This window comes from Vipera berus, assembly GCF_964194415.1.
Source record: "Vipera berus genome assembly, chromosome: 2".
Classification (NCBI taxonomy): Eukaryota; Metazoa; Chordata; class Lepidosauria; order Squamata; family Viperidae; genus Vipera; species Vipera berus.
Window position 1 is genome coordinate 178,328,130 of NC_138203.1, and position 13,027 is coordinate 178,341,156.

At 37.3% G+C, this 13,027-nt stretch overlaps 1 protein-coding gene across 2 annotated transcripts; it reads left to right on the forward strand.

Moving 5' to 3' along the window:
• Positions 1 to 747: 747 nt before the first annotated feature.
• Positions 748 to 8,822, forward strand: MFSD6L (major facilitator superfamily domain containing 6 like). Of its 2 annotated transcripts, none has more exons than XM_081317066.1 (2): positions 748 to 796; positions 5,534 to 8,822. In XM_081317066.1, the coding sequence occupies exon 2, from the start codon at positions 5,568 to 5,570 to the stop codon at positions 7,497 to 7,499; it is 1,932 nt and encodes a 643-aa protein (XP_081173192.1). In that variant the 5' UTR covers positions 748 to 796; positions 5,534 to 5,567; the 3' UTR covers positions 7,500 to 8,822. The 2 variants fall into 2 exon arrangements, with proteins under 2 accessions (XP_081173192.1, XP_081173191.1); XM_081317065.1 differs by having other exon boundaries at positions 755 to 880.
• Positions 8,823 to 13,027: the final 4,205 nt, after the last annotated feature.

A 13,027-nucleotide genomic window follows, 5' to 3' on the forward strand; every position in this document is an offset into this window, starting at 1 on the left:
TGCCCTACTTCATTTACATTTTTACTGATTTGAATGACAGTTACATGTAAGTTTTCACAGTTAGCTGCTCTGAGAAAAATTGATCATGGTTGCAAGCTGCATGAATTACATGTTTAGTAAAAAAAAATCCTTAGAAGGGGCAATACAGTAACAAAATAAACATTGGAAGGAGCACTATATTGCAGGCCAAAAGTAAATATTAAGAGTGGCAACAATTACAGGATAAGAGACAATTAGTAGAAAAGAGATAATGCATTAAGGGATAAAGCAGGTATACCTAGGAAATGGAAGCAAGAACAGAAACTAAAGATACGCGCTTCTCTGCCCATTCAAGTCCTTTTCTTTCCAACGGGTCCCTGTTTTCCCAGCGAGCAAGAATCTGAAATTATTTAAGAGTCAGACGCACTTTACCTTTAAGAGTGAGCCCGTAAAGTATTTCAAACCCCGAGAACAACTATGCGAGCGTCGGAAGGAAGACTTTGCAAAGGTCAGGAAAAAGTGGAAGGAAGACAAAGCCGGTCTCTGGTTGAGAAGGCTGAGAAGGCGCCTGAGCGGCGAAGGAAGGCGGAATAAAACGCGGCCAGGCGCCTTTTTCGTACTTCCCAGAACGATTCCTCGTCTCCTAGCAATGGTTTGTCCCTCCCCTCCGACGGAACCTGAGGGAGCGTTCCAACAGCTGGGCAGCGGCAACAGGTGTAACACCACTGACAGGTAATCTGGCGCATGCGCAGTCGGCGCGCTCGGGACCGCAGGCCGCCTCGGGTAGCGGAAGAAGCCGATTGCCCGCTGCTTTCAGGTAGGGGAGGCCCCGCGTCGGCTGCTGGAGTTCAGCGCCAGAGAGGCGGGCGGCCGCGGAAGTTGCTATGGCAACGTCTCCAAGGTGCGGGGCTGAGGAGGGGTGTCCCCCGCGAGCACGGAGATGGGGTGGGGAGGGGCCGCCCGGGTGGGGCGAGGCTCTGGGGCTGAACGGGGGTGGGGGGCGGCGGGGTTGGAGGGTCAGGTTTCCAAGGAGGCCCCTTCACCCACGGACATAACCAAGGGTGAATGACCAGAGCTGGAATCGACCATCAGTAGTCCACGGCCTCGATTTGCACAAGCCAGGAGAGAATGGGCGGACTATTGGCTTGATAGGCAACCGTCCTATCGCTGTGATTCTCAGAGCCATTTAGTTTTTCCTGGAAAGATGACAAGGAAGCAAACCACTGAGATTAGAATTGGCGTTATTTTCATTAGAATAGATTGCTGTTAATATACGGAAAGGACTGTTTTAAATGGCTTGAATAGGCAAGGGCTTTCTAACAAAATGCCCCACCCCCCTTTTTTTGTTAAACACATCCTTCTCTCAAATATCCTTTTTTGTGTATTGTGTGTGTGTGTGTGTGTGTGTGTACTGAAAGTGACACAAGGTTACATTATATATAGGCACCAATACTGCCTTTGTAAAATGTAGAGGCTAAGGTTTTTACATATAATTTTTATTTATTTTATTTTAATTCCATTTATATCCCGCCCTTCTCCGAAGACTCAGGGCGGCTTACAAGCTTAGCAGTAGCCTTCATTCTGTGTATATGCCTGTTTATTAGGGCTTTCACACACCCCCCAGCGGCATTATTACAAAGTCAGCTTAATTGCCCCCAACAATCTGGGTCCTCATTTTACCTACCTTGGAAGGATGGAAGGCTGAGTCAACCTTGAGCCTGGTGGGATGCGAACCTGCACTAATTGCAGGCAGCTGGTGTTACTTAAGGAGGCATTAGCCCACTGCTCCACCAAGGCAGATGAGAAGGACAATAGTAATATGGCACAATTGGAGCTACAATTGGAATCTGGTTATTTGCAGGATTATCAATTTCATTGTCTGCTCATTTTGTAAATTCCAGCAGGGTTGACATCCTCCCAATCCTATCAATTATTAGATGATGTCACCTGATGTGAGGCAGGAGGCCTGTCTTCTCTGGCACAGCATCTGCCTTATAGAGCACCTTCCCCCCCAATTTGGTTGGCCACAACATGGCCACCTTTAACTGGTTGCTCCTCAACAGGTTGATCAAGGATGGTATATGAGTGTGTAGCAACTTCTATGAGTTGTTATCTGTCTGGCACTCATACAGCATGTTTTATTATCTTTATTATGTTATCTTTTTCCTTTATGTTTTTAACCTTTGTTAGTTGCTCAAAGTCACTTGGCAAGCAGGTGGACATAAACATTGAAAAATAAGTGCATCCATCTATCATCTGCACTGCAAAAATCCAAAGGATGCTGAAGGGTGACTACAGAAAACATTAGCACTAGTCTTCTCGACTTTTGCAGCCCAGCTATGCTACTTTTAGTTCTTATAAGATTATAGATCCCAACTTAATCCAACGTTTTCTTAGAGCAATAGCCATCTGGCAGTTCATAAAGACAGACCCACTCCCCCAATTGTTATCCCATAACTGATATTTTGGAGGCTTGCTGTATTTAATCTATATGCAACATTGTATCTTCAAGACAGATAACTTGTAAGACAAGGTCTCAGTGATTTTTTTCAATCTTTCTTCAAATCAGTCCAAATTAGAGGCTATCGCTTTATCTTGTAATAATGAATTACAGACACTTATGCACAGTGGAAGTGCTTTCTTTTGCTTGTTTTAGGTTGCCTTCTAATCAGGTTTATTTATTTTTATTTATTTTATTTTAATTCCATTTATATCCCGCCCTTCTCCGAAGACTCAGGGCGGCTTACAAGCTTAGCAGTAGCCTTCATTCTATGTATATGCCTGCTTATTAGGGCTTTCACACACACCCCAAGCGGCATTTTTACAAAGTCAGCTTAATTGCCCCCAACAATCTGGGTCCTCATTTTACCTACCTCGGAAGGATGGAAGGCTGAGTCAACCTTGAGCCTGGTGGGACTCGAACCTGCACTAATTGCAGGCAGCTGGTGTTACTTAAGGAGGCATTAGCCCACTGCTAGGTTTATTGGGTGATGCTAGTCCTGGTGTTCTTAGAGGAGAAGATAAAATCATATCCTTGTTCAGCTTTCTGGGCATTATTTTCTACATAGTTAAATTGAATGATTTTGTAATTTGACTGGTCATTCAAGCAATTTGAAGGGAGCCTCTGGAACTCTCCACAATTGTGTTTAGTTTTTATTACTCTGAATGGTTCAATTTTCTCCGCCAATAAGGCCAGCATACTATTTCCTCCTAATTGTTAAGATTTGTAAAGCACTGGTTTCAGCTGCACTTTTTACTTCCTTATCCATGTAGTCCTATTTTTACTTTCTGTTTATAACTAGTTTATAAACAGACAGTTTTTCTCATCCTATGATTGTTGCTGTGTTTATTCAAAAGCTCTTGAGACACTCACAAAATACAATTTCTAATAAGTATGCCACATGAAACTACAAAGAGAGGTTGTATCTTTCCTAAAGATATATATACATATAAAGTTCCTGAAAACAAAGTTCATATTGCCTGCTCTTTCCTACTTGAAGACTGGTTTTGTTACACCTGACAGCTCTCACTATGTTTTCTTTACAGTATCTGATAGCCTTATTTAAATCAGTTCAATGTTTGTTACTAGACAAAGGCTTTTGTTGTTTTCCTCTACAAAGGAAATAATGTCATTCTTCTGTTCTGATTCATGTGATCCTTCTGATATTAGAAGCTTCTGATATTATCTGTTTTCTATTTGGGTTAAAATTCTATAAGAGTTCCAACACTCTAACATGCAATTGGCTCTGCACCCACTCACTTCCATTTAGTTCTGAAACAGGAATTACATCTTCATGTTTGTTGTTTGAAGGAGTCTTTCAAGAAGGATTTCTGGCATTTTCATTATACCATTCTCTAAGGCATGGCATTAAAGTAGTATTGTAGCTGATGCAGAATAATGCTGTAAATAGTAATGATTTTTTAAAAACAGATTTTTACAAAACTCTGAATTTATTTCTACTCACATAGTATTGACAGGCATCTTACACTTTTTATTATGGACTTATAGTATAAGGTCTCAACTGGCATCTTCTCTTTCTGTCCAACTAGAACTTATAAATGCTTTATTCTTAAGATTATCATCAGCCCGAGCAAGGAGGCTATTTTTTAATAGTAGTGTAAAATCTTTTAGTTTTGGACCTTTGAATTTGAAATGCAGCAACAGGATCATGGAAGTGTTTTGAGCTGGAAAAAAATACTTTTGAGTTTAAAACATTTTGTTTTGTACCAAAATTTTCCAAAATGGTGGATATAACAATTTGGAAAGAAAACAGCTGTTTCACATTCAAAAAAACTGTTTTGTGTATTACAAATTCACTTTAAAACATTTTGTAAAACTGTAATTTTTATATCTTTGGCTCTTATTCAATTTCCTATTACTGATATGGGAGCTTGGTGTTATTTATATTTGATTTGATTCTAGAATCCTAATTCTGTGCTAATGCTAAAGGATCTCAGTCAAAAATTTGAAATATGTGTTTAATAATGTTATCTCTCATTATTGTTTTTATCTTCATTTTCTTTCTTTCCATGATAATACAAGCTATTCTGAAGTGTTTTACTTTTGTCTTTCCCGTTGTAGCTTCTAAAATATATCTCATTTAATAAAATAGATAAATTCAGTAACACAATTATTAAAATTCTTTAAAAATGTTTCTATCAAAAAGCTCTATTGTATATGTTCAGTATTATATGGAATGAATTTATATATTATAAACAGCAAACACAGTGTTTCGCATTAATTGCACTGGATCACAGTACTTTGATTAAGAACACTTTCCAGCATAAATGGTAACATTTTTCCTCTAAAATAATTTTTGCTTTATGGCACATGTATCAAAAATTTTAGAGTATTATTTACTTCTCACATTCTGAATCCTTTCTTTAACAATATTATTGGTGACTGATGTCACCCTTTCATACATCATAATCTTATATTTTAAATTTTACATATAAACAATATATAAAATGCATGTGCACTTGCACATGCGCACACAAACACACACACATATACTGCTTTGGATTTTCAGCTTTTTTGTTATTTTTTTAAAAGGATTTTCTTGCAATCCTATATGTAAGCGTCCCTTTGAATTTTAAAAATTAGTTAACAGTTTTATTCTACTTCTTGTATAAGAAAGAAATGTCATTTATTTTACTTTGAAAAAGCTTAGCGTAAATGTAATCCTAATCAAACAGAAGCATCTTTCAGTGTAATTCTGGTTATCTATAGTACTCTGAAATAAGCATCAATAAGTTAAATGGGCCTGACCCCAGGTAACTGTATAGAGGATTATAGTTTAAAGTAATCAGCACATTAAAAATGTATTTTCTTGATTCAGAACTTAGGTTTTACTTTTCATGAATTCCTAAAAAATGTATCTTACATACAGTGTTTTTCTGTGACAAACCAGTTGTGAAGTTATTGCCGTTGTGTGTATAATTGCACTACAGGTTTGATTAGTGATTTGCAGTCATACCAAATTAAGAAACTTCAACTTTTTTGTCCTGTTTTATTGAGTACTGATAAATCTGTCTTTGCTTTATTAATTTGCAGGGCAAAAGTGGGAACACAGACTCCTTCTGAAGCCATGAGTACAAATAACCAATGGGATGTGAACAAAGCACTTACTCTTGCTAGCCTTTTCCATTTTCTATATGGTGCAGGAAATGCTTGTGCAATCCCATTTTTAACGCTCTACTTTCGGCAGCTTGGGCTGACTGCACCTCTAGTAGGGATTATAATAGGACTGAAACATTTAATCACTTCTCTTTGGGCCCCACTATGCTCCTATCTAGCAAAAACCCACAATAAAAGGAAAATATTTATTAGTGGATCATTATTTTGCTCAGTTGGAGCAGGTTTGCTACTTACACTCATCCCACCAGTGAACAAAGATATTGTCTATAAATATTGCAATATGAGCCAGTATCCCACTAAACAACTGACTACAACCCAAGTGCCTGATATAAATGTGAGCCATCTGAGTGCAGTGAATGGTAACTCTTTTGCTGATGACAAAATGTGGTCTACAGAACCACTTGGAATGATCTCAAAGGGCCAAGCGTCTATGAGAAAGCCAACAATAACGTATACCTCATTTAAAATAAAAAGTACAAAAACTCCTCTAATAAACAAAGATGCCAATGATGTTGATATAAATGCACAGCAATTCATAGATGCTTCTCCTGGTGTGACATCTGGTGTTTCTGGGGAAGAAATTGTTCCAGCCGAGCAAAATTTGGAAAAAACGACGGTGAATGTGGCTTTCAAAGAAACAGCTGGCATTATGATTATGAAAGAAAAGGCTGACAAAAATGACTCAAGAGGAAATAGTAACTTCACATTTTACGCAATCCCATTACCTGCTGCAGAGGTATCTTTTGTACTGAAAAATCTATCAGAACGCAGGGAAAGAGCACAAGATATAAGCTCTCAATTACTTCAGGGTACTGACTTCTTGGACAGTGAGCACCAGGTCTTCCTTATGGTGTTAGGTGCTGTTGTCTTTTGGGAGCTGCTGGCTGGACCCCTTGAGTGGATGGTCGATGACAGTCTCTATGAATACCTTGACTTTGTGGATGCTGCTGACAGATATGAGAACCTTTGGATCTGGAGCTACTTGGGAGCATCACTGGGTCTCTGCAGCACCGCAATATTTGTGGATCAGCTGAATTGTTTTTTGAATACTAATATTCCACGTTTTGCAGTGCATTTTTATGGCTATGCCTTGTTCATGACATTGACATTAGTTGTCAGTGCCTTCTTTCCCATTTATGTGTCAAAAAAAACCGAGCATGTCAATAAAACAGTCAAAGCTTTGAACCTCATTGGGAGTGACGGTCGAACCATCTTGTATGCTGTCACCATCTTCCTCACAGGAGCTATTGGGTCAACTGTGCAGAATTTTCTCTTCTGGCAAATGCAAGATCAAGGCAGTCATGAATTATTCATGGGCCTCTCGGTGACTATTGGGCTAATGGCTGAAATCCTGCTCTATATCTTCAAAGGCAAATTGCTAAAGGCTCTCTCCGATGGTGGCACAGTTGCCTTGGGATTAGGTTGCCTGGCAGTACAGCTGCTCTACTATTCTTTCCTCTGGAATTCCTGGTCTGTGCTGCCAATCCAGGTCTTTTGCGCCTTCAGCAATGGCGCGTTATGGTGGGCAGTGTACGTGCTGACAGATGACATTGCCACTCCTGGCACAGAAAGGTCTCTGCACTTGGTCCTTCAAGGCCTCTCTCATGGATGTGGAGCCAGTTTAGGCAGCTTTGCAGGAGGATTTGGAGTGAGCAGCTTTGGTTTAGCAATGCTCTACAGGGCATGTTCCGTTACCTTAATACTATGGCTAGTTTTGTTCTTGGTTGTTCAATCCAAATTACCACGACAAAAAAGGATTAATTATTCCCGTCTCTTAGCTGCAGATTCTAGTGATATGAGTGACTCTGATTATGATGAAGAGAAAGAAAGGGATTGGCTGGTAAAAGCTATGAAAGATGACAACTTCACTAGGAATTGGTAACTAATACTGGATTTCATCAGTCACTTTATCAGAAAGTAGACTTCGGAGAATTAGGGTGAAGTTTTTTTAAATAATCCATACCGGATCTGTAAGAATGCATTCTGTTGGCAGTCGATTTTATGATGTACATATTTGCTCAGGAAATTATTATAAAGATTTTTATAAATATTTTATTTTCGTAAGATTAATTTATTGTATGTATTTATAGCAAGTCTGCTTTTCTAAAACGTTCATTTTCAAAACTAGGAAAAGGGGCTTTCAGCAGAAATGCTATAGGTTTTTTTCCCCACTATGAGAATTGTCTTTACAGAGACTGTTTAATCATTTTTTAAAACAGACACAGAATTCTTGCATAAAATGCTTCTCTTACTTTTAATCACAATTAGATAGTTACGTAAAAATGTTCTACTTGCTTTTCGTTTTTAAAATTAAAGATCATTACAGATATTTCAGTATTTTTGAAAACCGAGCTGAAATTCGAGGATGCCATCTAATTCTTTACAATGGTATTTTTCTTAAATCTACAAGATACATTTGATCTAATGTTTAAAATGTTCATATATTAAAATGTTTCCCCCAGTAGTTGAAATATGACCATAAAACCCTCACAAACTATAGATTAGGGGTTATAAATTAGAATGGTCACTTATTTCTTGTCCAAATGGAAGTCAAACATGCATAGCATTTGCACGTGCTAATTTATATATTGCAAATTTAGAGACAAATAAAAATATAATATATGTCACCATAATGAAGGAGCCTGCTACTTAGGTGCTGATGATTTTAGCTGCTACTTTCCCTTTTTTATTGTCTTTTAAACCAGATTTTACCTTCAAATAGAAGATTCTTCTCTATAAAATGTGGTCACAAAAGCAGTTTACACATGGCTTTAACATTCTATCTTGCATTAATAATATTTAGAAAATTCTTATGTTTCTATACATCTTCAGGATATATGGAAAATATTATTTTTGTTCTTTTGTGTATGCTTTATTCTTCCAGTATAAAATAGAACCTTTCGTAAGTATCAGAGATTTTGTCTAAATGCTCAGCTGTAATAAAATCTGGTTTAACAGATTTCTTTGTTCAGAACAAGAAGGCAATAATAATAAACTGCTTTGAGGGCTAGAGTCTCACAGTAAAGCACCTGATTCCCAACAACCTGTCTATTTAGAAAATGCACTATTAACAATAATTGCCTTTGTACAATTACAGAAGAATGGAATAGAGTTTCAGAAGAATGTTGTAAGAATCATGGACAAAAAATATTTCCAATTTCATGGTAGAAATAAATTCACATGCAATCTCCACAAGTTTTGCTCCCATTTTGCAGTTAATAGTAAGCATCAAAGCACTCTGTTTTTTGAATAAAAGCTGTTGCTGCTAACAAGTTGCCTATTCATTTGAAGATGTTTGGCTTTTCATTACAACAACAAAATCAAAATCCATTCATAAATCTTGGGAATGGAAATTGCTTGGGTGATGTTACAAATATTTTTATTGTTTTATTTAAAATCTTACATATTTAGCAAAGTAATGTAACTTGGGAGACTAGAAATAAATACAGGAGTTCCATTTTTGGAATCTGCAATGTCGTAACTTACAGAATTTAAATTGATCAATCTACAGGTATAAGTCTACCTCCTTTTGCCATTCTCAGCTGTTTTATTTAATAAGGCGCTTATCATAATTTCAAATTGAAAATTCATTCAATTCCATATGTATGTTTTATCAAGCAATTGTAAATAAATGTATGCATGGTAGGCATAAATATGACATATAATCTAAGAAAATCGTATTAGCTGCATTCTATATTTATAAAATAATAGTTTCCTATTTCTGGTAAGCACAAGGAATGCACTTTCAGGTCATTTATTATAAAAAATGATTATTGGTATAAAATGAGATAAAAATGACAATTTGCCACACAGTATTATGTTTTCAGTTTGGCAGAAGACAATATAATAATTGGGTGTGGGGGAGGAGACATCATATATATTTATCAGTAAGAAATAGATCACATTCCAGATTGCCAGTTAAGGCAGGGGTCCCCAACCTCCCAGTCTGTGGACCAGTACCGGGCCACGGCATGCCAGCATAAACAAGCAAAGGCCCATCTGCGAGATGCAGGCAGCACACAAAACCATGCCCCTCCAGTCCCTGGTGCCCAAAAGATTGGGGACTTCTGAGTTAAGGGTTATCTCTGCTTCAGATTTACTTTGTACTGTATAGACTTTGTAAATAGTAAAATTGTACAATGGATTTATTCTATTGCCAGAGTTGTTTTGAACTTTTATTTAGTCAGTTATTATTTTAATATTGCCTATCCTAAAAAATCAAATCCAAAATATGTCACAGTACTTGCCATTAAATATACTTGGATTCCCAAATATTATGTAATTATCAAATTACTTGTTAGTATGACCAGAGAGTAGAAGAAATGAATTTATATGCACCACTATGCCATATCCATGTGAATGAAATTATACTACTACTAAGCAGTGCTTTTTTTGTAAAAGAAAAAGGTGCCAGAACTCACACATGTTATACAACCCGCCTTGCCTACCCTACAAGGTTCCATCCAAAAAAGGTGCCGGAACTCCGTTCTGAGCGTTCTATGAGAAAAAAAGCCCTGCTTCTAAGACTCTCATCGTTGGAGGTCTGGATGCTGGTGCTGGGGAAAGAGATATAGGTAGTCCTTGACTTATGACCACAATTGAGTCCAAAATTTATGTTGCCAAACAAAACAGTTGTTAAGTAAGTTTTACCCCATTTTATTACCTTTTTCGCCATAGTTGTTAATTGCTGCAGTTGTTAAGTTAGTAATGGTTTACCCACTGCCCTCTTTTATAACTTGGCACCAGATTTTTTTGAACGTTACAAACCCTTCACAGGTAAAAGTATTCACAAAGCAAACTTTGATGATGTTTCATTTGAAGCACCCCTTTGGATATGCTTGTCAAACAACACTCCACTTTTGTGAATTTCTTTTATGTTGCTTTAGGGACTTTGGCATTTCTAGCAGGTAAAATATCTGTTCCTATTTCCATTCTAGATTAGATACCTTTTATGCCTGCAGAGAGGTCTCTCCTGGCATGAAGTCTTGAGGTGACACACAGCACCTGTTCATGCAGAATTGCATCACCACCTCAACAAGCATCCTATTTAGACAAAGTACTGATCCAAGAGAGAGAGAGACAACTTTCCAGGAAAATCTTGACATTCCAACCTGATTCTGCACAATTGCATTAATTTTTGCATAAAACAAAGCAATCTCATAGTGTGCAATAGGTTTGCTAGTCATGCCAATAACAGAACATTCAGCATCGCTTGCCAAGAACTGATAATAAAACATACACAGGTTGACTGACAAACATTATTTGAAAGCATTTCTATGTAATTTGCAGACAAATCTCACAAGATCCAGTAACCTAAAGCTGCTTTTATTGGATGCTAGTTCTATCTACTACTTCTTAACTAATGGTAAGAGAGTGATTAATCAGATGACTCCCACCTGGTTCTTATAAGGCTAAAAATTTAACATTTCATGAAAAAAGAAAGCCCATCTGTTCACAGAGGCTACTGTTCCCTAAAAATTGGTTTATATTTTTATCCTTCACCTATTTTTTTTAAATACTCATTATTCTGTTTCTCATCCACAATGGGTTTATCAATATAAGATGACACAATGTTGAAAATTCTAGGCAATGCTTCATTGAATGAAATGAGTCATTTTCATAGCTTGGAACATTTCTTCATTTTACATATGTAATACAGATACAATGCCATCTTAATTACAATTTATTTACTTAATTACAACAATCCCTTAATTAGGAAACTCATGCAGAGCATGATTTCCAGAATTTTTTACAACCCTTTGTGATTAAGAGGGATCAAGGAGAAATATTTAAACTGGAGGAGTTAATGGTATGGAAGTATTGAGAAAAATTAGCTGGAGTGTTTTTCTCCATAGTTCCCATTTGGATATGATTTTTATTTTGCTGGCTTGTCTCTCCAAAACATACATGTTCAGTTTTTGGAGAATTATTCTAATGTTGGATAGATCAAATTCCAAGTTCCTTAGCCTAACAATAGTACCAACTCCCAGTTTAGATATTTTTAGCAAAATATCTTTGGTATAATCTTTTGCTTTGGAGATAGGTTTATTTGTCTGTTTGTTTAATTCAAAAAGCTTTATTGAGGTCTTTAACCAGTCTTTATAATAAAAAAGTATAGTATAAAGAGAAATAGTTTAATACAGCAGCTAGTTATTAAAATAGGACAATAAAACAGCATATGTAATTAAAAATTTTGCACAGTTGTGTAACTTGGTGAAAATATTTTGCCACCTGATATATCAGTGTAGGGTTAGCATCCCTTAAAAATAGTAAACATAAAATTTATTTGCATGGCTTTCACATTTGGGAATGATTGGAGCAATCAGAGCATGTCTTGAGGCATCATAGAAAGGGCACCAGATGAGAACATGGGCAAGGAAGTACTTGGAACATGGAAATACAAGGGCAAGTCTCTATGAATAAGGGATCCCATGAAATCTTCCCTTCAGTATTGCTGATGGGAGGGCATCAAATCAGGTTCTACGGAAGGGGTCCCCAACCCCTGGTCCGTGGACTAGTCCCAGTCTGTGGCCTGCCAGCAACTGGTCCGCACAAACAAGCAAAGCCCATCTGCAAGATGCAGGCAGCAAAACTATGCCTTCAAAACCTTCCTCCATGGAAACAGTCCCTGGTGCCCAAAAAGTTGGGGACCTCTGTTCTAGAGAAGACCTATCTGTATTTACTTACTGTTAATTTGTATGTACCCCACAATAGAAAGCTTATGACTGTCTAACAATTGGTGATAGAATTCAGGGTCACTGGTGATATCACTTTGGTGACAGAGTTAGTTTTATAATTCTCTAGGGCAGGGGTGTCAAACTGCCAGCCTGCGGTCCGGTTGCATCATACCCACCCCAGCTCCGGCAATGCAAAAAAAGTCATGATAGGGGATGGGGTCACCTCTTAGTTGTTAGAACTGTATCTGTATTGGGCTTACAGTTCATTTCTGCTCACAGTTGCCATTTACTTTGGGGAAAAATATTTTTCATTGCTGAGATTGTCTCTTTCTCGGAATTTTTTTTGATCCAATCCCTGAGCAATTTCTTATTGATTTCTCAGAAGGTATATATGATATTATGTTATTAAGGCTGGAATACAAAGCAGATTCATTCCTAGTTGTAAAGGCCAACAGGCCGATAAATTAAGCTTATCCATCGAATCTCAACTTTATGGACCTCTCTTTGCAAATTTCTACTGCTTCTTGGAATATTTGTGGATTTTCCAGCAATCTCCAGGAAATCACAAGTAGCTGTCCAACCAAATACTAACCAGGTTGGATCTTGCTTAATTTAAATTCAAACAAAGATGGACCAGGTACTGCCATCTAGTGAGATTATTTCAAATGTTTGCACTGGGCCTTTATCCTGAGTAAATGTTCTTAAAACATAAATATTTATTTTGCTGCATGCA